This window comes from Nerophis ophidion, linkage group LG16 (genome assembly GCF_033978795.1).
Source record: "Nerophis ophidion isolate RoL-2023_Sa linkage group LG16, RoL_Noph_v1.0, whole genome shotgun sequence".
NCBI lineage: Eukaryota > Metazoa > Chordata > Actinopteri > Syngnathiformes > Syngnathidae > Nerophis > Nerophis ophidion.
Window position 1 is genome coordinate 49,953,867 of NC_084626.1, and position 24,854 is coordinate 49,978,720.

A 24,854-nucleotide genomic window follows, 5' to 3' on the forward strand; every position below is an offset into this window, starting at 1 on the left:
AGGCGAGCAGTACATGGCCACCGGATCGGACCGGACCCCCTCCACAAGGGAGAGTGGGACATAGGAGAGAAAAGAAAAGAAACAGCAGATCAACTGGTCTAAAAAGGGAGTCTATTTAAAGGCTAGAGTATACAAATGAGTTTTAAGGTGAGACTTAAATGCTTCTACTGAGGTGGCATCTCGAACTGTTACTGGGAGGGCATTCCAGAGGACTGGAGCCCGAAATGAAAACGCTCTATAGCCCGCAGACTTTTTTTGGGCTTTGGGAATCACTAATAAGGCGGAGTCTTTTGAAGGCAGATTTCTTGCCGGGACATATGGTACAATACAATCGGCAAGATAGGATGGAGCTAGACCGTGTAGTATTTTATACGTAAGTAGTAAAACTTTAAAGTCACATCTTAAGTGCACAGGAAGCCAGTGCAGGTGAGCCAGTACAGGTATATATGTATGTATATATGTATATAAAGGTATATACAGTATAGGTATATATGTATGTATATATGTATATAAAGGTATATACAGTACAGGTATATATGTATGTATATATGTATATAAAGGTATATATGTATGTATATATGTATATAAAGGTATATACAGTACAGGTATATATGTATGTATATATGTATATAAAGGTATATACAGTACAGGCGTAATGTGATCAAACTTTCTTGTTCTTGTCAAAAGTCTAGCAGCCGCATTTTGTACCAACTGTAATCTTTTAATGCTAGACATGGGGAGACCCGAAAATAATACGTTACAGTAATCGAGACGAGACGTAAAAAACGCATGGATAATGATCTCAGCAAGTGGTGTGGCTTCATAGCTTACCAAAGTCCTACTAAAATATTTTGATATATGTTCTATATTCTCAATGGAACATATAAAATGTTGGCTTTGTTTACTTGAGTCATATTGCAGTCGACACATATACTATTATGTGTGGCTGCCATCTACTGGTCACACTTATCAATACACTATGTACCAAATAAAATATCTTCAAGGTCGGTAAGCACAAGCAAAATGATTCCATTCATTAGGCACACTGTCGAGTTTTGAGATTTTTTTTACCTTTTTTTTTAATTTACCATTCTACTTAGGGCCAAAAATATGTAGAATGTTCTTTTAAAAAAAGAGGATGTTGTGCGGGAGGACTTTCCTTTGATGTTGCTTTGCATTGTGTACCTGTGTCTCACCTCCATATCCACTCATGTCACCACTTGATGTCTCAAACCAGGGGTGCCCATTACGTCGATCGCGAGCTAACAGTCGACCGCGGGGGGTGTGTCAGTCGATCTCCAGCCAGGCTTTTAAAAAAAATAGACCTAAAAATGAGTGATCATCAATCTTCACCAAGACGTCACTTAAATGACATTCACGGTACCGGAGGGTCTTGTGAGATGACGCTGGCTGCTGCAAGATCATTATTATGAAAATATGACCGAGAGGAAGGCGAGAAACACTTTTTATTTCAACAGACTCTCGCGCCGTACCTTCCGTCAAAACTCTAAAGGCCGACTGCACATTTCCTATCTTCACAATAAAAGCCCTGCTTCATGCTACCTGCGCTAACTAAATACAGAGTCTGGGAAAACTGGCGTGCACAAGCGATCCCTCAGAAAGCTGGCGTGCACATCACTTGTGCACGCCAGCTTTCCGAGACTCTTATTTTGTTAGCGCAGGCAGCATGAAGCAGGGCTTTTATTGTGAAGATAGGAAATGTGCAGTCGGCCTTTAGAGTTTTGACGGAAGGCACGGCGCGAAAGTCTGTTGAAATAAAAAGTGTTTGTCGCCTTCCTCTCTGTCATTTTTTCATAATAATGAACTGGCAGCAGCCAGCGTCATCTCACAAGACCCTCGGGTGCCGTGAATGTCAATCAAGCAAGCTACGGAATTTGCCGCCAATGTTTTTCTTGTAAAGTGTATGGAAGCTGGATGAATTAGATGCCAAAAACCAACCACTTTCATGTGGTATTGTACAGAAAGGACAACTTTTTTTCTCCTCCGTTTGAAAATGTGGGCGTTATCATCATTACTGTCTGATTCCAATCAATGCAAGTCATCAGAATCAGGTAATACACCAACTTATATTCTTGTCTTCGTGAAAGAAAGACATCTATATGTGTTACACATGCTTGTATTATCATTAAACACATTTAACTTGTTTACAAAAATGTCTCTTTCATAAATAAATAAATATAAATGATATATATAAATGAGGTAGATCCCCTCAAGTTGGTCAATTGAAAAGTAGCTCGCCTGCAGAAAAAGTCTGGGCACCCCTGTCTCAAACTGTCAATCACTGACTGCTGTTGATATTGTCTGTCTTCTTCTGTTACCAAAAACTGTCTTTTTTTTTTGTCAACCCAGTTTTGTTTGTTGTTTTTCCCCTCCTCTCCTTACTCATCACTCTCCCTCCCTATGTGTCACTGTTATCCTCACAGGACCAAGACAAAACCCCTCCTCCGGCGTCAAAGACGGCCGCTAAGGGACGACCCTCCTTGGGCCGCGAGAAGAGCGCGGACTCCTCGTCTTCGCTTCCGGCGGAGAAGCAGAGACAAGAGGCCCGCAAGCGTCTGCTGGCCGCCAAGAAGGCAGCGTCTTTCCGCCAGAACTCCGCCACCGAGAGCGCGGACAGCGTGGAGATCTACGTCCCGGAAGCACAGACTCGCCTCTGAGCGTGGAATGTAAGGTCAGACCGTCGGGTGGAGCAGTCGGGCTGAGAGTTACCTGCCGGCGGGAGAGGAAGACGTTTGCAATGCAAATGACAAAGTGGGGATAGAGTTGGGGGAGGAGGAGACAAATTCCCTTGACCGGAGCGGGGGAGGATTTTTAACTTAAGAGCACACTTTGTAGGCTGCTCCTGAAGGCATCATATGTATCACACACTATTATGGAAAGGAATATTTATCATAGAACTGTATTCCATATTGGCTCTGGGATTTATTTAGTTCCTTAAAGAGAAACTGCTTTTTTTAAGAAGAATTTTGCCTATCATTCATAATCCTTATGTTCAAAATGCATTCTAAATAGTAAATAAATGCGATCAAAAGTCAGCTAACAAGGGCGCTTACAGGACTGGCTCCACTCTGCCCGGGGCGGCATGGCGTAGTGGGTAGAGCGGCCGTGCCAGAAACCTGAGGGTTGCAGGTTCGCTTCCCACCTATGGACATCAAAGTCGCTGCCGTTGTGTCCTTGGGCAGGACACTTCACCCTTTGCCCCCGGTGCCACTCACACCGGTGAATGAATGATTGGTGGTGGTCGGAGGGGCCGTAGGTAGCCACGCTTCCGTCAGTCTACCCCAGGGCAGCTGTGGCTACAAATGTAGCTTACCACCACCAGGTGTGAATGAATGATGGGTTCCCTCTTCTCTGTGAGCGCTTTGAGTATCTAACAATCGGAAAGCGCGATATAAATCTAATCCATTATTATTATTATTATTATAAAACGCTTAAAAAAAACTCCAAGTATTTGTGTAAAGTACTCACAGGCACATTCATTCATTCATCATAACACGCAATATTTATGTACAGTGCAGGACTTCTCATTCAATACGTTTTCTTTCTATTTACATTGTAGATTGTCACTGAAGGCATCAAAACTATGACACCTGTGAAGTGAAAACCCTTTCAGGTGACTTTGATTGATTGATTGATTGGTACTTTTATTAGTAGATTGCACAGTACAGTACATATTCTGTACAATTGACCACTAAATGGTAACACCCCAATAAGTTTTTCAACTTGTTTAAGTCGGGGTCCACGTTAATCAATTCATGGTACAAATATATACTATCAACATAATACAGTCATCACACAAGTTAATCATCATAGTATGTGGAGGGGGTCCGGTCCGGTCCGGTCCGGTCCGATGACCATGGATGAAGTACTGGCTGTCCAGAGTCGAGACCCAGGATGGACCGCTCGCCTGTGTATCGGTTGGGGACATCTCTACGCTGCTGATCCGCCTCCGCTTGAGATGGTTTCCTGTGGACGGGACTCTCGCGGCTGTGTTGGAGCCACTATGGATTGAACTTTCACAGTATCATGTTAGACCCGCTCGACATCCATTGCTTTCGGTCCCCTAGAGGGGGGGGTTGCCCACATCTGAGGTCCTCTCCAAGGTTTCTCATAGTCAGCATTGTCACTGGCGTCCCACTGGATGTGAATTCTCCCTGCCCACTGGGTGTGAGTTTTCCTTGCCCTTTTGTGGGTTCTTCCGAGGATGTTGTAGTCGTAATGATTTGTGCAGTCCTTTGAGACATTTGTGATTTGGGGCTATATAAATAAACATGGATTGATTGATTGAATTATTTACATTATTTACAATCAATGAGGAGCTTTGGTTGATATCAGTACTTCAGTCATCAACAAGGGGGTTGGGTCAAATGCAGAGAATAATTTCGCCACACTTAGTGTCTGTTTGACAATTAGTAGTAATTTAACTTTTTAACTTTAATCTTTACAGCATCATTACCCGTTCTGTTAAAATGTAATAACCACTTATTCTTCTGTTGTTTGATACTTTCAATCAATCAATGTTTACTTATATAGCCCTAAATCACTAGTGTCTCACTGCATTTACATTTAATAATATCACTAACACCTATTCAGGAAATGTAAATGAAGTATTGTTGCCGCTTTTTGAAGGTTATTTATTGGGCTTTTCAGTCAGAATAGCGGACCGCCTATTGACTAACATGTAATATTGACCTATTTTCATCATTAATTTCATAAACACATTCTCTTTTTCCTTCTAAAGTTGACCAACTTGTCAGATTATGTTCTCATCCTTCTACTATCCAGGTGAGAGGCATTATTTACGATCGTGAATAAACTCTCACGAGTTGAAGGAAAAGCTAATTTTGTGATGGGTTAATGAAATTAATGAACAAAATACATAGATATTACATGTTAGTCAACGGGAGGTCCGCTATTCCGCCCATAAAGCCCAATAAATAACCTTCAAAAAGCGGCAACAATACTTAATTTACATTTCCTGAATATTACCCAAGTGTTAGTGATATTATTAAATGTAAATGGAGTGTTTTTGACGCTTTTTGAAGGTTATTTATTGGGCTTTACAGGCGGAATAGCGGACTTCCCGTTGACTAACATGTAATATTTACCTATTTTGATCATTAATGTCATAAACACATTCACTTTTTTCCTTCAATATCACTGACTACTACTTCAAGATAGCCAACACACAATAAAACATCACTTACTCTACAACGTCTGCTGTCACTGAGATGCCGACTAATAGGATGTTGATATATTCTCATTTAGATGAAGAATTAGTTATTTTTCACCCTTTCCGGGTCTAAAGTTGACCAACTTGTCAGATTGCGTTCTCATCCTTACTTAAAATGCTCAGGAAATGTACATGAAGTATTGTTGCCGCTTTTTGAAGGTTATTTATAGGATTTTATAAGCGGAATAGCGGACCTCCCGTTGACTAACATGTAATATTTACCTATTTTGATCATTAATTTCATAAACACATTCACTTTTTTCCTTCAACATCACTGACTACTACTTGTGCAGACTTCATGAGAGCCAACACATATAGTAAAACATCACTTACTGTACAATGTCTGCTGTTACTGGGATGCAGTCTAATACGATGTTGATATATTCTCATTTAGATGAAGAATTCATCTTAATCCCCTGGGGGGTTTTTCGCTTAAAATTTACCAATTTGTCAGATTATTTCTCATCCTTCTATCCAGGTGAGAGGCATTATTTACGATCCTAAATAAACTCTCACGAGTTGAAGGAAAAAGCAAACTTTGTGATGGGTTAATGAAATTAATGAACAAAATACATAGATATTACATGTTAGTCAACGGGAGGTCCGCTATTCCGCCCATAAAGCCCAATAAATAACCTTCAAAAAGCGGCAACAATACTTAATTTACATTTCCTGAATATTACCCAAGTGTTAGTGATATTATTAAATGTAAATGGAGTGTTTTTGACGCTTTTTGAAGGTTATTTATTGGGCTTTACAGGCGGAATAGCGGACTTCCCGTTGACTAACATGTAATATTTACCTATTTTGATCATTGTCATAAACACATTCACTTTTTTCCTTCAATATCACTGACTACTACTTCAAGTTAGCCAACACACAATAAAACATCACTTACTCTACAACGTCTGCTGTCTCTGAGATGCCGACTAATAGGATGTTGATATATTCTCATTTAGATGAAGAATTAGTTATTTTTCACCCTTTCCGGGTCTAAAGTTGACCAACTTGTCAGATTGTGTTCTCCTCCTTACTTAAAATGCTCAGGAAATGTACATAAATAACTTTCAAAAAGCGGCAACAATACTTCATTTACATTTCCTGAATATTACCCAAGTGTTAGTGATATTATTAAATTTAAATGGAGTGTTTTTGCTGCTTTTTGAAGGTTATTTATTGGGCTTTTCGGTCAGAATAGTGGACTTCCTATTGACTAACATGTAATATTGACCTATTTTCATCATCCACCCATCCATTTCTACCGCTTATTCCCTTTTGGGGTCGCGGGGGGCGCTGGCGCCTATCTCGGCTACAATCGGGCGGAAGGCGGGGTACACCCTGGACAAGTCGCCACCTCATCACAGGGCCAACACAGATAGACAGACAACATTCACACTCACATTCACACACTAGGGCCAATTTAGTGTTGCCAATCAACCTATCCCCAGGTGCATGTCTTTGGAGGTGGGAGGGGCCTATCTCCAGGTGCATGTCTTTGGAGGTGGGAGGGGCCTATCTCCAGGTGCATGTCTTTGGAGGTGGGAGGAAGCCGGAGTACCCGGAGGGAACCCACGCATTCACGGGGAGAACATGCAAACTCCACACAGAAAGATCCCAAGCCTGGATTTGAACCCAGAACTGCAGGAACTTTGTATTGTGAGGCAGACACACTAACCCCTCTGCCACCGCGAAGCCCTATTTTCATCATTAATTTCATAAACACATTCTCTTTTTCCTTCTAAAGTTGACCAATTTGTCAGGTTATGTTCTCATCCTTCTACTATCCAGGTGAGAGGCATTATTTATGATCGTGATTAAACTCTCACGTGCTCCGACTCGTGAAAGCAGCTCACCGACATTTGATTTTCAAAACGGCAGCACAAGCTAGGTAAAACAGACTTTTATTTACGGGTTAGACTTTAAAAATGATAGGCAAAAAAATAAAAAAGTGCAGTTTCCTTTAAGGTTCTCCCCCACCCTGGCCGTTTTGTAGCTTTGCACAACACCACCTTGTGGCCAACCTGCAAACTGCACACACAACAAACTCACTCACAGTACGTCTTCCTTCTACGGCTTTGTCTCGTCATTCTTCATTTTGTACAAGCGCCTCCTGGCTGACCCCAGACCAGGTCATGAAGAGCACCTTTGAACTGCGCCACGGCGAGGTCTGAAGGTATAGAAAGGATTACGTGTCCGTCAAAATGTTTTGTGTCAAAGAGCGATCATTTCTAGACCTTTCTTGATGGAGAGAACTGTCACGACTTTCAGGTTGCAATCACTTCCAGTACCTGCACACTTCAATGTCAACATAATAATGGCAGATGTTAAATGTTAGCAGTTCTTCTCTGCAAGTTCCCGCTTCTAAAAAGGTGTGTGGCCCAAAAACCAGCCATCACATTTCCAGGTGTGAAGGGTGAGATGCTGTCTTCACACTAAAGTTGAGGGTCTGTCAGGCTGAAATCTGCACACCATGTCAGGGGTGTCAAAGTCCTCTCACTGAGGGGCCACATCCCAGTCATTATTTGGCCCCAGTGAACACAACACTATTATTACATCATTTTATCAGACGATTATTGAAAAACTAAAATGTTAAAAAAAATTGCAATAATTTCACCTCAAAATGTGGGTTATATATTACTGTGAATGGAAAAACAGTACTGATGTTTTAATGGTAAAAAAAAAGTGAAGTGAATTGTGTGAATTATATTTATATAGCGCTTTTCTCTAGTGACTAAAAGCGCTTTACATAGTGACACCCAATATCTAAGTTACATTTAAAGCAGTGTGGGTGGCACTGGGAGCAGGTGGGTCAAGTGCCTTGCCCAAGGACACAACGGCAGTGACTAGAATGACGGAAGCGGGAATCGAACCTGCAACCCTCAAGTTGCTGGCACAGCCACTCTACCAACCGAGCTATACCGTAAAAATTTAAATTTTAGGGTTTTTTTTTACAGCAAAAAAAAAAAAGGCAGCTCTGTTGCCGGAATTTTACTGTTTTTTTTTTTTTGCTGTAAAAAAAACCCTAAAATTTTACGGTGAAATTGTAGCTCCTGAGCTGCCAGTTTTTTTTTTACAGTACAGTTTTTTCATTTAGAGAAAAGTGCTGTAAAAAGCACAATAAATTTCACAATTTGAGCATGAAATCTATTGCTAGTTTTATATTGCACACTTTTATGCATAACTTGCTTTGACATCATTATTATTAGTATTTTTTTCTATTTAAAAAAAAAACAGTTTGAATGTTGGATCATATATTTTTGCATAATTAGACAATATTTAAGTTAACAAAATCTGCGATTACATGCACTACTTTTTTTTTTCTCCTCCCGATATAAAAAGAAAGAAAACATTTAATATGAAAAGTTACAATACTTAATTGATACGTATTATTTCCAGACTTTTTGGGGCCGCTTCTACCAGTGAACACTTTTATTACCCCTTTTTTTGATGCATTTTATTAACAGATTATTTAAAAACTTAAATGTAAAAACAAATATGATAAATTGCAATAATTTCACCTCAAAATGTGGGTTATATTACTGTGAATGGAAAAACAGTACTGATGTTTTTATGGTAATAAAAAAAAAAAAAGGCAGCTCCGTTGCCAGAATTTTACTCTATTTTTTTTTTTTTTTTTTACTGTAAGTAAGAAAAACCCTAAAATTTTACGGTGAAATTGTAGCTCCTGAGCTGCCAGTTTTTTTGTTTTATTTTATATTGCACACTTTAATGCATTATTTCTATTTAAAAAAACTGTTTGAATGTTGGATCATATATTTTTACATAATTAACACTTATGTTGGATCCACTATGGACTGGACTCTCACTATTAAGTTAGATCCACTATGGACTGGACTCACTATTATGTTAGATCCAATATGGACTGGACTCTCTCACTATTATGTTAGATCCACTATGGACTGGACTCTCACTATTATGTTAGATCCACTATGGACTGGACTCTCACACTATTATGTTAGATCCACTATGGACTGGACTCTCACTATTATGTTAGATCCTCTATGTACTGGACTCTCACACTATTATGTTAGATCCACTATGGACTGGACTCTCACTATTATGTTAGATCCACTATGGACTGGACTCTCACACTATTATGTTAGATCCACTATGGACTGGACTCTCACTATTATGTTAGATCCTCTATGTACTGGACTCTCACTATTATGTTAGATCCACTATGGACTGGACTCTCACTATTATGTTAGATCCACTATGGACTGGACTCTCACACTATTATGTTAGATCCACTATGGACTGGACTCTCACTATTATGTTAGATCCACTATGGACTGGACTCTCACTATTATGTTAGATCCACTATGGACTGGACTCTCACTATTATGTTAGATCCACTATGGACTGGACTCTCACACTATTATGTTAGATCCACTATGGACTGGACTCTCACTATTATGTTAGATCCACTATGGACTGGACTCTCACTATTATGTTAGATCCACTATGGACTGGACTCTCACTATTATGTTAGATCCACTATGGACTGGACTCTCACTATTATGTTAGATCCACTATGGACTGGACTCTCACTATTATGTTAGATCCACTATGGACTGGACTCTCACACTATTATGTTAGATCCACTATGGACTGGACTCACACTATTATGTTAGATCCACTATGGACTGGACTCCCACTATTATGTTAGATCCACTATGGACTGGACTCCCACTATTATGTTAGATCCACTATGGACTGGACTCTCACTATTATGTTAGATCCACTCGACTTCCATTGCACCGGGGTGTTGGGGGATCCCACATCCGCGGTCCTCTCCATTGAGTTTTTCCTTGCCCTGATGTGGGATCCGAGCTGAGGATGTGGATGTGGCTTGTGCAGCCCTTTGAGACACTGGTGATTTTGGGCTTTACAAATAAACTTTGATGGATATTTCCAGGCTTTGGAGGGCCACATCAAATGAAGTGGCAGGCCAGGACTTGGACACCCGTGCCGTGTTTACACTTGAGACTTTCACACGGAGTCTTTTTAAACAAAGCGGCAGATTGTTTCCATGTCTTCCACTCCTAGTTTATCTCTGCCTACGGTAAACAAACATTTCCTGGGTCTAAGGGCTTGACTCCAGGCTCGCTTCGTGCTTGGCTTTCTTCACCTCCGGCCACTTTTAGCCTGAGAACATGCAGCCTTTGACTTGGAAATGTCCCCGACGAGCACCTTTTCTTCACTCCGGCAAGAGCGTCCCGTTGACGGCCGGCTTTTGTTTGCTGGGGCTGAGCAGGCTGGGAGTGTTCGGGGGTGTCGATGGCCCGTTTTCTTCTTTTGACTCGGGGGGGGACGGCGTCGTTAGCACCTTGGATGTGTCGCCTGACTGCTGTGGTCAAAGGTGGTCTGACAACTTCACTCCAGTCTTGTACCTCCTGGACTTGTCACAATGGATCCAGCTGAATGTCTTCTTGCTTGGCCGTGGTCTACACCCCCAAACACCGGGATTGGAAGTCCATTAGCACATAATGTGGAGCAGCCAGAAGACCAAGCAGACCTCTTGCCAATACACAACTTGGACACACCAAGTCCTCTTGAAACCACTTTCATGAGCTCATGTAGTCTTGACTCAAGCTTCTTCTGCATTCTTCTTACTTTCTCAACTCTAATCAGTCGAAGTCCGAGTCAAGATGCCCAAATTCGGCCAGATTTGACCCCATAGTGTCAATTTGGATTGGAACAGCTGTTATTCTCAGTGATTCCCAAAGCCCAAAAAAAGTCTGCGGGCTATAGAGCGTTTTCCGTTCGGGCTCCAGTACTCTGGAATGCCCTCCCGGTAACAGTTCGAGATGCCACCTCAGTAGAAGCATTTAAGTCTCACCTTAAAACTCATCTGTATACTCTAGCCTTTAAATAGACTCCCTTTTTAGACCAGTTGATCTGCCGTTTCTTTTCTTTATCTTCTATGTCCCCCCCTCCCTTGTGGAGGGGGTCCGGTCCGATCCGGTGGCCATGTACTGCTTGCCTGTGTATCGGCTGGGGACATCTCTGCGATGCTGATCTGCCTCCGCTTGGGATGGTTTCCTGCTGGCTCCGCTGTGAACGGGACTCTCGCTGCTGTGTTGGATCCGCTTTGGACTGGACTCTCGCGACTGTGTTGGATCCATTGTGGATTGAACTTTCCCAGTATCATGTTAGACCCGCTCGACATCCATTGCTTTCCTCCTCTCCAAGGTTCTCATAGTCATCATTGTCACCGACGTCCCACTGGGTGTGAGTTTTCCTTGCCCTTATGTGGGCCTACCGAGGATGTCGTAGTGGTTTGTGCAGCCCTTTGAGACACTAGTGATTTAGGGCTATATAAGTAAACATTGATTGATTGATTGACCTCTTCCAAGCTACACAATCCTGGGTGGCGTGTCGGCCAGGCTACACTTTTAAAAGAAAAGTCGTTAGATTTTCCGCGTAAAAACCTGGCTGCAGAAACCTTCGTCTTGTGTTAGGGTCGGCACCGACCCGTTTTAGTTTTTAAATGCATAAAAGGACCACGTCAATTTATTTTTATGCATCAAGGATTTTTGACTTTGTCAGGAACCTCTATTTCAATCAATCAATCAATCAATGTTTATTTATATAGCCCCAAATCACAAATGTCTCAAAGGACTGCACAAATCATTACGACTACAACATCCTCGGAAGAACCCACAAAAGGGCAAGGAAAACTCACACCCAGTGGGCAGGGAGAATTCACATCCAGTGGGACGCCAGTGACAATGCTGACTATGAGAAACCTTGGAGAGGACCTCAGATGTGGGCAACCCCCCCCCCTCTAGGGGACCGAAAGCAATGGATGTCGAGCGGGTCTAACATGATACTGTGAAAGCCGCGAGAGTTCAGTTCAAAGCGGATCCAAGACAGCAGCGAGAGTCCCGTCCACAGGAAACCATCTCAAGCGGAGGCGGATCAGCAGCGTAGAGATGTCCCCAATCGATACAGGCGAGCGGTCCATCCTGGGTCTCGACTCTGGACAGCCAGTACTTCAACAAAATAAAACTTGGTTTTTTTTGTTTCACTAAATTATAAAATGCTCTGGTTGAAATGATGACCTTGGTGTTGTTAGGGTCGGTTTCGACCCAGTTATAAAAATAAGACTATAAAGCACTAAGCAGAGCCAGAACTGAACACACTGACGGCCAGCTCCTCTCCCAATCATGTGAGCTTTAGTGGATTCTCGTTTTACGTTGTTATCCAGTACAAAAACAAACAATATTTATGTGGTTCTTTTATGCATTTAAAAACTAAAATGTCCAGACATTTGAGGTCAATTCAGTATAGAGTTGTTACTATAGTTAAAATTATTAACATGAAAAAATAAATAAGACAAATTTATTTAAGAGATGTGTTCTAATACCCCTTAGTAATAGTTAGGTAACACAACAACCTTTTTTTTATTTATATGATTCTCTTGAGGTTCGTTTTACCATTTTTTTCAATTGAAATCGAGGGTTATACTGACAAAATAAGGCCCAATGGCCCACACCAAAAATATTAAAACCAATATTTTCATGGATAAGGAAACCTAACGAGGTAACCAAGAGATGAGAAACAAATTGGATGATAGATAATTGTTTTTAGTGTATTTTACAGCTGATTTAAGACATGGGTCAAAACCGACCCGTTAACATAAGAGATGGTAACAGAAAGCTAACACAAGAGGAAGGTTAAAAACATCAGTGGTATCGTTTTTTTTTCTAATGACAGTATTGCATTGTAGAAAACGTAGATTTTATCAGCTCAGTTGCCAAAATTCCTCGTACCGTTTTCTAGATATGGAAAGTTAAAAAAAATGTCCGTGGATTTTACGATAAAATGATAAATGGGTTGTACTTGTATAGCGCTTTTCTACCTTCAAGGTACTCAAAGCGCTTTGACACTACCACATTTACCCATTCACACACACATTCACACACTGATGGAGGGAGCTGCCATGCAAGGCGCCAACCAGCACCCATCAGGAGCAAGGGTGAAGTGTCTTGCTCAGGACACAACGGACGTGACGAGGTTGGTTCTAGGTGGGATTTGAACCAGTGACACTCGGGTTGCGCACGGCCACTCTCCCACTGCGCCACGCCGTCCCTACTGGCAGCTCAGTCGACAGAAATTTACCATAAAAACATCGGTGGTACTGTTTTTTTCCATTGACAGTATTGCATTGTAAAACACAGGAAACATCGATTTTATGGTTAAAAACAAGTTTTAGCTCAGTCGCCACAATTTCTCAATCCGTTTTTTAATATACAAAGTTCAAAAAATGTCCTTGGATTTTATGATAAAACTGGCGGATCAGTCGACAGAAATTTACCGTAAAAACATCAGTGTTATCGTTTTTTTCCATTGACAGTATTGCATTGTAAAACACAGGAAACATAGATTTTATGGTTAAAAACAAGTTTTAGCTCAGTCGCCACAATTTCTCAATTCGTTTTTTAATATACAAAGTTAAAAAAATGTCCTTGGATTTTACGATAAAACTGGCAGATCAGTCGACAGAAATTTACCGTAAAAACATCAGCGTTATCGTTTTTTTCCATTGACATTATTGCATTGTAATAAAACAGGAAATGTCGATTTTATGGTTAAAAGTTTTAGCTTTATCGCCAAAATTTCTCAATTCGTTTTTTAATATGCAAAGTTAAAAAAAATGTCCTTGGATTTTATGATAAAATTGGCAGATCAGTCGACAGAAATTTACCGTAAAAACATCAGTGTTATCGTTTTTTTCAATTGACAGTATTGCATTGTAATAAAACAGGAAATGTCGATTTTATGGTTAAAAGTTTTAGCTTTATCGGCAAAATTTCTCAATCCGTTTTTTAATTTGCAAAGTTCAAGAAATGTCCTTGGATTTTACGATAAAATTGGCAGATCAGTGGACAGAAATTTAACATAAAACATCAGTTGTACCGTTTTTTCCATTGACAGTATTGCATTGGAGAAAAAATAGGAAACGGATATTTTATGGTTAAAAACCAGTTTTAGCTCAGTCGCCAGAATTTCTCAATCCATTTTTTACAAAGTTAGAAAATGTCCGTAGATTTTACGATAAAACCTGGCAGCTCAGTCGACAGAAATTTACAGCACAAAAAACATCAGTGGTATCGTTTTTTTCCATTGACAGTATTGCATTGTAGAAAACGTAGATTTTATCAGCGCAGTCGCCAGAACTTCTCAATCCGTTTTTTAATATGCAAAGTGAAAAAAAATGTCCATGGATTTTACGATAAAACTGGCAGCTCAGTGTACAGAAATTTACCGTAAAATAATCAGTGGTACCGTTTTTTCCAATGACAGTATTGCATTGTAGAAAAAACAGGAAATGTCGATTTTATGAATAAAAACAAGTTTTACCTCAATCGCCAGAATTTCTCGTACCGCTTTTTGAATATGCAAAGTTTAAAAAAATTCCATGGATTTTACGATAAAACTGGCAGATCACTCACCAGAAGTTTACTGTAAAATCATCATTGGTATTGTTTTTCCCAATGAAAGTATTGCACTGTAGAAAACGTAGACTTTATCAGCCCAGTTTCCAGAATTTCTCGATCCCTTTTTTAATATGCAAAGTTTAAAAAAAAGTCTCTAGATTTTACGATAAAAACTGGCAGCTCAGCCCACAGAAATTTAGTGTAAAATCATCAGTGGTATTGTTTTTTTTCCATTGACAGTATTGCATTGAAAAAAAAAACAGGAAACATCGATTTTATGGTTAAAACCTTAGCTCAGTCGCCAGAATTTCTCGTACCGTTTTTCACGTTGACCGTTTTTTTTACAATGTAAAAAACAGGGAAGGTAGATTTTATGGTATATAAAAAAAAAAAAAAAAGTATTAGTCGCCAGATTTTCTTGTACCATTTTTCAATATAGAGTCATTCACAGTTAAAAAAAATCCATGAATTCTACGATAAAAAACTGGTAGCTCAGTCACTAGAATTTGACATGAAACAACAGTGAGACAGTTGTTTAATTTAATGCAATTTGGTGTAAAAAAAATAAATTTTAAACGGTAATTTTTACGGTAAAATTCTAGTGACTGAGCTGCCGGTTTTTGTTTTTTTATTTACTTTAAAATATACAGATGTAGTGTGATGTAGCATCCTCCATATGTCTAATCCAGGGGTGCCCATTACGTGGATCGCGAGCTACCAGTCGACCGCGGGGGGTGTGTCAGTCGATCTCCAGCCAGGCTTTTGAAAAAAATAGACCTAAAAATGAGTGATCATCAATCTTCACCAAGACGTCACTTAAATGACATTCACGGTACCGGAGGGTCTTGTGAGATGACGCTGGCTGCTGCAAGATCATTATTATGAAAATATGACCGAGAGGAAGGCCAGAAACACTTTTTATTTCAACAGACTCTCGCGCCGTACCTTCCGTCAAAACTCTAAAGGCCGACTGCACATTTCCTATCTTCACAATAAAAGCCCTGCTTCATGCTGCCTGCGCTAACAAAATACAGAGTCTCGGAAAACTGGCGTGCACAAGCGATCCCTCAGAAAGCTGCCGTGCACATCACTTGTGCACGCCAGCTTTCCGAGACTCTTATTTTGTTAGCGCAGGCAGCATGAAGCAGGGCTTTTATTGTGAAGATAGGAAATGTGCAGTCGGCCTTTAGAGTTTTGACGGAAGGTACGGCGCGAAAGTCTGTTGAAATAAAAAAGTGTTTCTCGCCTTCCTCTCTGTCATTTTTTCCTAATAATGAACTGGCAGCAGCCAGCGTCATCTCACAAGACCCTCGGGTGCCGTGAATGTCAATCAAGCAAGCTACGGAATTTGCCGCCAATGTTTTTCTTGTAAAGTGTATGGAAGCTGGATGAATTAGATGCCAAAAACCAACCACTTTCATGTGGTATTGTACAGAAAGGACAACTTTTTTTCTCCTCCATTTGAAAATGTGGGCGTTATCATCATTACTGTCTGATTCCAATCAATGCAAGTCATCAGAATCAGGTAATACACCAACTTATATTCTTGTCTTTGTGAAAGAAAGACATCTATATGTGTTACACATGCTTGTATTATCATTAAACACATTTAACTTCCATCCATCCATTTTCTACCGCTTATTCCCTTTTGGGGGCGCCGGCGCCTATCTCAGCTACAATCGGGCGGAAGGAGGGGTACACCCTGGACAAGACGCCACCTCATCACAGGGCCAACACATTTAACTTGTTTACAAAAATGTCTCTTTCATAAATAAATAAATATAAATGATATATATAAATGAGGTAGATCCCCTCGAGTTGGTCAATTGAAAAGTAGCTCGCTTGCAGAAAAAGTGTGGGCACCTCTGGTCTAATCTGTCTGGGTAGAATTTGAGCAGGAGCAGATGAAATACCGAGCACCAAATGGTTAAAGAGTAACACCTGAAAATGACCTCTTTTTTTTCCCCCTAAATGTTTTGAGGTTAAAATGTTGGTTCAAAGATGCTAAGTTGTGTGCTAACTGAATCAGCCGTGACGATCTCTCCCACCTCATCATTCATTCTGGCCTAAAGTCACTGTTTGGCCCGCGGACCTTTGGCACATTTCCACCTTGGCCCTTGGAGACCAACGCTGGGGCCCCCTGTACTAAGTTGTAGGCTTTATTTGTGTCGCGTCACGTGTGAAATAGAAACTGCGCACATAAATAAGAGCGAGTATACCTCAACAAGTTCATTAGCATCTGTGCTAGGTGAATATTTAAGGAGGAGATGATGTAGCAAAAAGAAGTTTTAGCGGAAGATTATATCAAGCAACCACTTGGAGTTAAGTCAACGGAGTGTTTTGTGTATTCTACTATGTCAGATGTATGTCTGCGTGCGCGGGTGGGTTTTTATTTAACACTCCTAGCCATGCCGCTAATCTTAATACAAGTCTATGTGCCGATGAAAATGATGATTTGATATTACTGCAATTTCCCTCTGTGCTTCTTAAAGTAACTCTGTACATAATTTAAGATATCATTGTTTACAAGGCTGTAGATCTATTTATACTCTTTGTTTTCATCTTTGATGGGAAGGCCGAAGGTTCAATCAAATAAAACTAGTACTTTCTCAAAAGGTTGTTGGACTTGTTTTGCTTTCTTTGTAAGAGGCCTAACTGGGGCTTTTTTTTATGGGTTTTTATTTATAAAAGTGTTGAAATAGGTTTTAATGCTGTCAAATTGACCGAGTTAACTTGTGATTAATCACAAAAAACTGATCTCACTTAGATCAATCATGCAACTTAATTGGATTGAATTAACTTACATTTCTTCATTTAAGCGTGCAATTCATTACCTGTGATTAATCTTTTTTAATCCAAACTTCAAAATGTGATTATTCTGATTGAAAACAACAATTTGATACATGTTTAGAAATGTTCCTGGGTGACATTCTGACAATCAAACTCCATTTGTGTACAAATATTGGGTTCTTTAAGCACATTTCATTTACACACCTGATTAATCACCTGTGATTAATCACAATTAATCCAAACATCAACATTTTAATAATCTGATTTAAAAAATGTATAATTTGATACATGTTTAGAAATGTTCCTGGGTGACATTCTGACAATAAAAATCCATTTGTGTACAAATATTGGGTTCTTTAGGCACATTTTATTTACACATGTGATTAATCACCTTTGATTAATCACAATTAATACAAACTTTTAAATGTTATTAATTTAAGTCAAGAGATTAATAATTCGATACATGTTTAAAAATGTTCCCGGGTGAAATTCTGACAATCAAACTCCATTTGTGTACAAATATCGGGTTCTTTATTTAAGCACATTTCATTTACACACTTGATTAATCACCTGTGATTAATCACAATTAATCCAAACATCAACATTTTAATAATCTGATTAAAAAAATGTATAATTTGATACATGTTTAGAAATGTTCCTGGGTGACATTCTGACAATAAAAACCCATTTGTGTACAAATATTGGGTTCTTTAGGCACATTTTCTTTACACATGTGATTAATCACCTTTGATTAATCACAATTAATACAAACTTTTAAATGTTATTAATTTAAGTCAAGAAATTAATAATTTGATACATGTTTAAAAATGTTCCTGGGTGAAATTCTGACAATAAAACTCAATTTGTGTACAAATATTGGGTTCTTTATTTAGGCACATTTTATTTACACACTTGATTAATCACCTGTGATTAATCACAATTAATACAAACTTTTAAATGTTATTAATTTAAGTCAAGAAATTAATCATTTGATACATGTTTAAAAATGTTCCCGGGTGAAATTCTGACAATAAAACTCAATTTGTGTACAAATATTGGGTTCTTTATTTAAGCACATTTTATTTACACACTTGATTAATCACCTGTGATTAATCACAATTAATCCAAACATCAACATTTTAATAATCTGATTTAAAAAATGTATAATTTGATACATGTTTAGAAATGTTCCTGGGTGACATTCTGACAATAAAAATCAATTTGTGTACAAATATTGGGTTCTTTAGGCACATTTTATTTACACATGTGATTAATCACCTTTGATTAATCACAAAATATACAAACTTTTAAATGTTATTAATTTAAGTCAAGAAATTAATCATTTGATACATGTTTAAAAATGTTCCCGGGTGAAATTCTGACAATAAAACTCAATTTGTGTACAAATATTGGGTTCTTTATTTAAGCACGTTTTATTTACACACTTGATTAATCACCTGTGATTAATCATAATTAATTTAAACTTCCAAATGTTATTTATTTTATTTAAAATGACAATTTCACACTTGTTTAAAAATATTACTGGATGACATTCTGACAATGAAACTCCATTTGTGTACAAATATTGGGTTCTTTAAGCACATTTCATTTACACACGTGATTAATCACCTGTGATTAATCACAATTAATCCAAACATCAACATTTTAATAATCAGATTTAAAAAATTTATAATTTGATACATGTTTAGAAATGTTCCTGGGTGACATTCTGACAATAAAAATCAATTTGTGTACAAATATTGGGTTCTTTAGGCATATTTTATTTACACATGTGATTAATCACAATTAATACAAACTTTTAAATGTTATTAATTTAAGTCAAGAAATTAATCATTTGATACAGGTTTAGAAATGTTCCCGGGTGAAATTCTGACAATAAAACTCAATTTGTGTACAAATAATGGTTCTTTATTCAAGCACATTTTATTTACACACTTGATTAATCACCTGTGATTAATCACAATTAATCCAAACATCAACATTTTAATAATCTGATTTAAAAAATGTATAATTTGATACATGTTTAGAAATGTTCCTGGGTGACATTCTGACAATAAAAATCAATTTGTTTACAAATATTGGGTTCTTTAGGCACATTTTATTTACACATGTGATTAATCACCTTTGATTAATCACAATTAATACAAACTTTTAAATGTTATTAATTTAAGTCAAGAAATTAATCATTCGATACATGTTTAAAAATGTTCCCGGGTGAAATTCTGACAATCAAACTCCATTTGTGTACAAATATTGGGTTCTTTAAGCACATTACATTTACACACCTGATTAATCACCTGTGATTAATCACAATTAATCCAAACATCAACATTTTAATAATCTGATTTAAAAAAATGTATAATTTGATACATGCTTAGAAATGTTCCTGGGTGACATTCTGACAATAAAAATCCATTTGTGTACAAATATTGGGTTCCCTAGGCACATTTTATTTACACATGTGATTAATCACCTTTGATTAATCACAATTAATACAAACTTTTAAAATGTTATTAATTTAAGTCAAGAAATTAATAATTTGATACATGTTTAAAAATGTTCCCGGGTGAAATTCTGACAATAAAACTCAATTTGTGTACAAATATTGGGTTCTTTATTTAAGCACATTTTATTTACACACTTGATTGATCACCTGTGATTAATCATAATTCATTTAAACTTCCAAATGTTATTTATTTAATTTAAAACAATAATTTCACACTTGTTTAAAAATATTACTGGATGACATTCTGACAATGAAACTCCATTTGTGTACAAATATTGGGTTCTTTAGGCACATTTTATTTACACATGTGATTAATCACCTGTGATTAATCACAATTAATACAAACTTTTAAATGTTATTAATTTAAGTCAAGAGATTAATAATTCGATACATGTTTAAAAATGTTCCCGGGTGAAATTCTGACAATAAAACTCAATTTGTGTACAAATATTGGGTTCTTTATTTAAGCACATTTTATTTACACACTTGATTAATCACCTGTGATTAATCATAATTAATTTAAACTTCCAAATGTTATTTATTGTATTTAAAACGATAATTTCACACTTGTTTAAAAATATTACTGGATGACATTCTGACAATGATACTCAATTTGTGTACAAATATTGGGTTCTTAATTTAGGCGCATTTTATTTACACGCACGATTAATCATAATTAATCCAAACTTCAAAATGTTATTAATCTGTTTAATTTTTTTATAATTTGATACATTTTTAAAAATGTTCCTGGGTGACATTCTGACAATAAAACTCCATTTGTGTACAAATGTTGGGTTCTTTAATTTGATAGACGTTTAAAAATTGTGACAATTAAATTAAATTTGTGCACAAATATCGGGGTCTTCAGCACATATTAATTACACGTGTGATTGATTATAATTAATCCAAACTTAAAAATGATATTAATCTGATTCAAAAAATGTAATAATTTGACAAATGTTTAAAAATGTTCCTGCTGACAATTAAATAGCATTTGTGTACAAATATTGGGTTCTTTTCCTCAGCACATTTTAATTGCCAAAGCCATTTATCCAAACTCCTGATACTGATTAATCTGATTGAAAATAATAATAATTTGACAGCCCTAATATTTGTTTAAGTATTAACTTCCTAAACAAAAGTCAATTTAAATATCAGGTTACATGTTTGTTTTCACCCTCTTGCAAACATTAAAACTACTACAATCATCAGTGATTCTCAAACTTTGGTAATAAAATATTAGAAATACAAATATTGTAACGACATGACCGGACCATTTATCAAATGTAATCCAATATTTTTTTTTTTAACTAACATTTAAGTACAGGAGAATTTTATTTACCTTTTTAAGTACATTTTCATTTAATCTCTAAAAACTTTATTTAGTATATATATATTCTTTAACATTTATGTGCAATGAAAATTATGTAATTAAGTGTTTTATTTTCTATACTCAGTGTTACTGTTCAACTGTGCCAAAACTTACTTATACTTGTTAAATAGATAAAATAGAATAGAAAGTGATTTAGATAAAATAGAATAGAAAGTGATTTTTTGATCCCTGGGGGAAATTCAGCACCACAGTTTACTCACAACAGACAATAAACATTTTAAGTATTTTTTTTACATGTGAATAACATAAATACAGTCTATTATACCGCATTATTCACATGTGAATAATATAAATACAGTCTATTATACAGCATTATTCACATGTGAATAATATAAATACAGTCTATTATACTGAATTATTCACATGTGTATAATATAAATACAGTCTAATATACAGTCTTACTCACATGTGAGTAACATAAATATAGTCTATTTTGCAGCATTATTCACATGTGAATAATATAAATACAGTATTATACAGCATTATTCACATGTGAATAATATAAATACAGTCTATTATACAGCAGTATTCACATGAGAATAATATAAATACAGTCTATTATACAGCATTATTCACATGTGAATAATATAAATACAGTCTATTATACAGCATTATTCACATGTGAATAATATAAATACAGTCTACTATACAGCAGTATTCACATGAGAATAATATAAATACAGTGTTTTACAGCATTATTCACATGTGAATAATATAAATACAGTCTACTGCAATATTAACATGTGAATCACCTAAATAGAGTCTATGATACAGCATTATTCAAATGTGAATAATATAAATACAGTCTACTATAGCCCTTTGAGACACTAGTGATTTAGGGCTATATAAGTAAACATTGATTGATTGATTGATATACAGTAGTATTCACATGTGAATAATATAAATACAGTCTATTATACAGCATTATTCACATGTGAATAATATAAATACAGCATTATTCACATGTGAATAATATAAATACAGTATTATACAGCATTATTCACATGTGAATAATATAAATACAGTCTACTATACTGCAATATTCACATGTGAATTACCTAAATAGAGTCTATGATACAGCATTATTCAAATGTGAATAATATAAATAGTCTATCATACAGCATTATTCACATGTGAATAACAAATACATTATACATTTACAGTACAAATAAAACCTCCACCTTGTCTTTAATGAATGCTTAGGCCCAGTACACTATTGTATTGTAAGGTTGGTTGCCATGGTGACGCTTCAAGAGCCAAGTGTTCAGTGGGAAAATACTTTGTAGATATTACACTAATATTGTGAAATCAATGACGTTTACTATTTATGTAACGTGGAGTTACGTTTCATCCGGAAATTAACTCATGTGTTTTTATCGAATTCACTGAGTTTTTTTGGTGTTTATTTTACAGGAAAAAGATGAAAGCGAGCTCATGTGTTTCATATTTTGAATGGAATGGTCCTCCGTCGTCACTCGCAATGACCGTTGTCCGGGCGAGCCTCCTGATTGGCCGACACGTGTGAAAAGGGCCAAACGGAGCGCTGCCATTGGCTGACAGCTGTCTAGGAGGCGGGACCACAGCAGCGGCGACTGTCAAGATTGGCGAAGGACTCCTCGGCGCAGGTAAAAAAAAAAAAAAAAAAAAAAAAAAAAAAGAGCCAGCGACGTCTAAAAAAGCCAAAAGATTTCTCCTGGAAAAAGCCAAAGGCAACTGTGTGATGGGAGCCGGCCGATGTTTTGGCGCGGAAGAAGAGAGACGAACGCGAGGTGTTTGAGAAGAAAGAGGAAGAAAGTGCGAGCACGTTGTAGGCAGCAAGTTGGACAGCTGCGTGCTCATCAACAAAGAATGAAAGCCTTCAAGCGAAGTAAGTCCCTTTTTCTCTTTCTTTTACCTTCAATGTTGGCCTGTTTACCCTCACAATGTGTGGCTTTTACCAGCAGTTGTGTTTTTGTCTCGCCCCCATCCACAAATGTGTGTGTTTGTGTTGGAAAAGCAGCTAGCAGCTAATAGTTGTCTCCCAGCAGCATGCTGGTGTCCATTGTGGCTCCTAAATGTGGCCCCTTTTTAAACATTACCCCTTCAAACTCTACTTTTGGTGCTGTGCTTTGAAACCTGCTCGCCTTCAAACTTGCTCTTGCTAACGGACAAAGTGTGTCGCAAGAAGCCGAGATTTGTTTTTTGTTTTTTTTTATATATGATCCATCGTTCGGTTTATTTAAAAAAAAATAAATGTTTTTTTTTTTTCAAAAGGAACATGTGCTTGTAAACAAGAAGTTGAAAATGTGGTTCTACGATCTCTAACTTGACAAGAAGGTTGCTGAAGACTAGAGTCTGTGGTCTCAACGATTCGATTAGGAATCGATTACTGGTGCATCTTTATGTATATTCACTTTCCTTTCACCAAACAAGCATTCATCACTTTGAAAAAGTGCATATTTGTAATAAGAAACAGTTGAATTAATTCCTGTTACATTTATTCAATGAATGGAAATGTGTGCAAAACAGGAAATAAGTGCCCTAAAATGGGATCTCTCCATTAGCCAAATGTTACAACTGTCTGCATGACTTTATTTACTATAAATAATCGCTTATTGAACTTTACTAATCGATTTTACAATGGCCCGTATCCGATGTGTCTAAGGCTACGTGTCCGCAAAGCTTTCCTTTAAAAATTAGCCGTTAAACTGTTTATTTTCTTTCAAACTTGCTGTTGCTAACGGTCAAAGTGTCTCGCGCGAAGCTGAGATTTGTTTTTGGTTTTTTAACGATTCACCGTTAGAACGGTTTATTCAAATAAAGTGTTTTTCTCTCAAAAGGAACACGTGCTCGTAAATAAAAAGTGGACGACCAGGTGCTACAATCTCTTAACTTTAGAATAAGTTTGCTAAAAACTAGAGTCTGTGGTCTCCTCAACAATTCAACTAGGATTACTGGTGCATCTTTATGTATATTCACTTTCCTTTCACCAAACAAGCATTCATCACTTGCAACTTTGAAAAAGTGCATATTTGTAATAAGAAACAGTTGAATTAATTCCTGTTACATTTATTAAATGAATGGAAATGTGTGCAAAACAGGAAATAAGTGCCCTAAAATGGGATCTCTCCATTAGCCAAATGTTACAACTGTCTGCATGACTTTATTTACTATTAATAATCGCTTATTGACCTTTACTTAACAATAGCCCGTATCCGATGTATCTAAGGCTACGTGTCCGCAAAGCTTTCGTTTAAACATTATCCGTTAAACTGTTTATTTTCTTTCAAACTTGCTGTTGCTAACGGTCAAAGTGTCTCGCTCGATACTGAGATTAGTTTTTGTTTTAACGATCCATTGTTCGAACGGTTTATTTAAATAATGTGTTTTTCTCTCAAAAGGAACACGTGCTCGTAAATAAAAAGTGGACGACCAGGTGCTACA

At 37.2% G+C, this 24,854-nt stretch overlaps 2 protein-coding genes and 1 long non-coding RNA gene across 9 annotated transcripts in view; 2 read left to right on the forward strand and 1 right to left on the reverse strand.

The window, feature by feature from the left end:
• dlgap4b (discs, large (Drosophila) homolog-associated protein 4b) overlaps positions 1–3,439 on the forward strand; it is a 270,261-nt gene extending 266,822 nt beyond the window's left edge. For 4 of the 6 annotated variants that reach the window (XM_061875415.1, XM_061875411.1, XM_061875412.1 and 1 more), the window contains one exon: positions 2,445–3,439. In XM_061875415.1, coding sequence (XP_061731399.1) covers positions 2,445–2,678 — 234 coding nt within the window. In that variant the 3' untranslated portion in view covers positions 2,679–3,439. The remainder of the gene's footprint in view (positions 1–2,444) is intronic. The other 2 variants (XR_009802238.1, XM_061875413.1) reach the window with 2 other exon arrangements.
• LOC133535517 (uncharacterized) overlaps positions 1,861–24,854 on the reverse strand; it is a 38,280-nt gene continuing 15,286 nt past the window's right edge. For both annotated transcript variants that reach the window (XR_009802239.1, XR_009802240.1), the window contains exons 2-3: positions 7,308–7,421; positions 1,861–2,730 (exon numbers count right to left, since the gene is read on the reverse strand). This is a non-coding gene — a long non-coding RNA (uncharacterized LOC133535517). The remainder of the gene's footprint in view (positions 2,731–7,307; positions 7,422–24,854) is intronic.
• LOC133535516 (homeobox protein SIX5) overlaps positions 22,578–24,854 on the forward strand; it is a 31,863-nt gene continuing 29,586 nt past the window's right edge. The window contains exon 1 of the mRNA XM_061875416.1: positions 22,578–23,298. Coding sequence (XP_061731400.1) covers positions 23,166–23,298 — 133 coding nt within the window. The 5' untranslated portion in view covers positions 22,578–23,165. The remainder of the gene's footprint in view (positions 23,299–24,854) is intronic.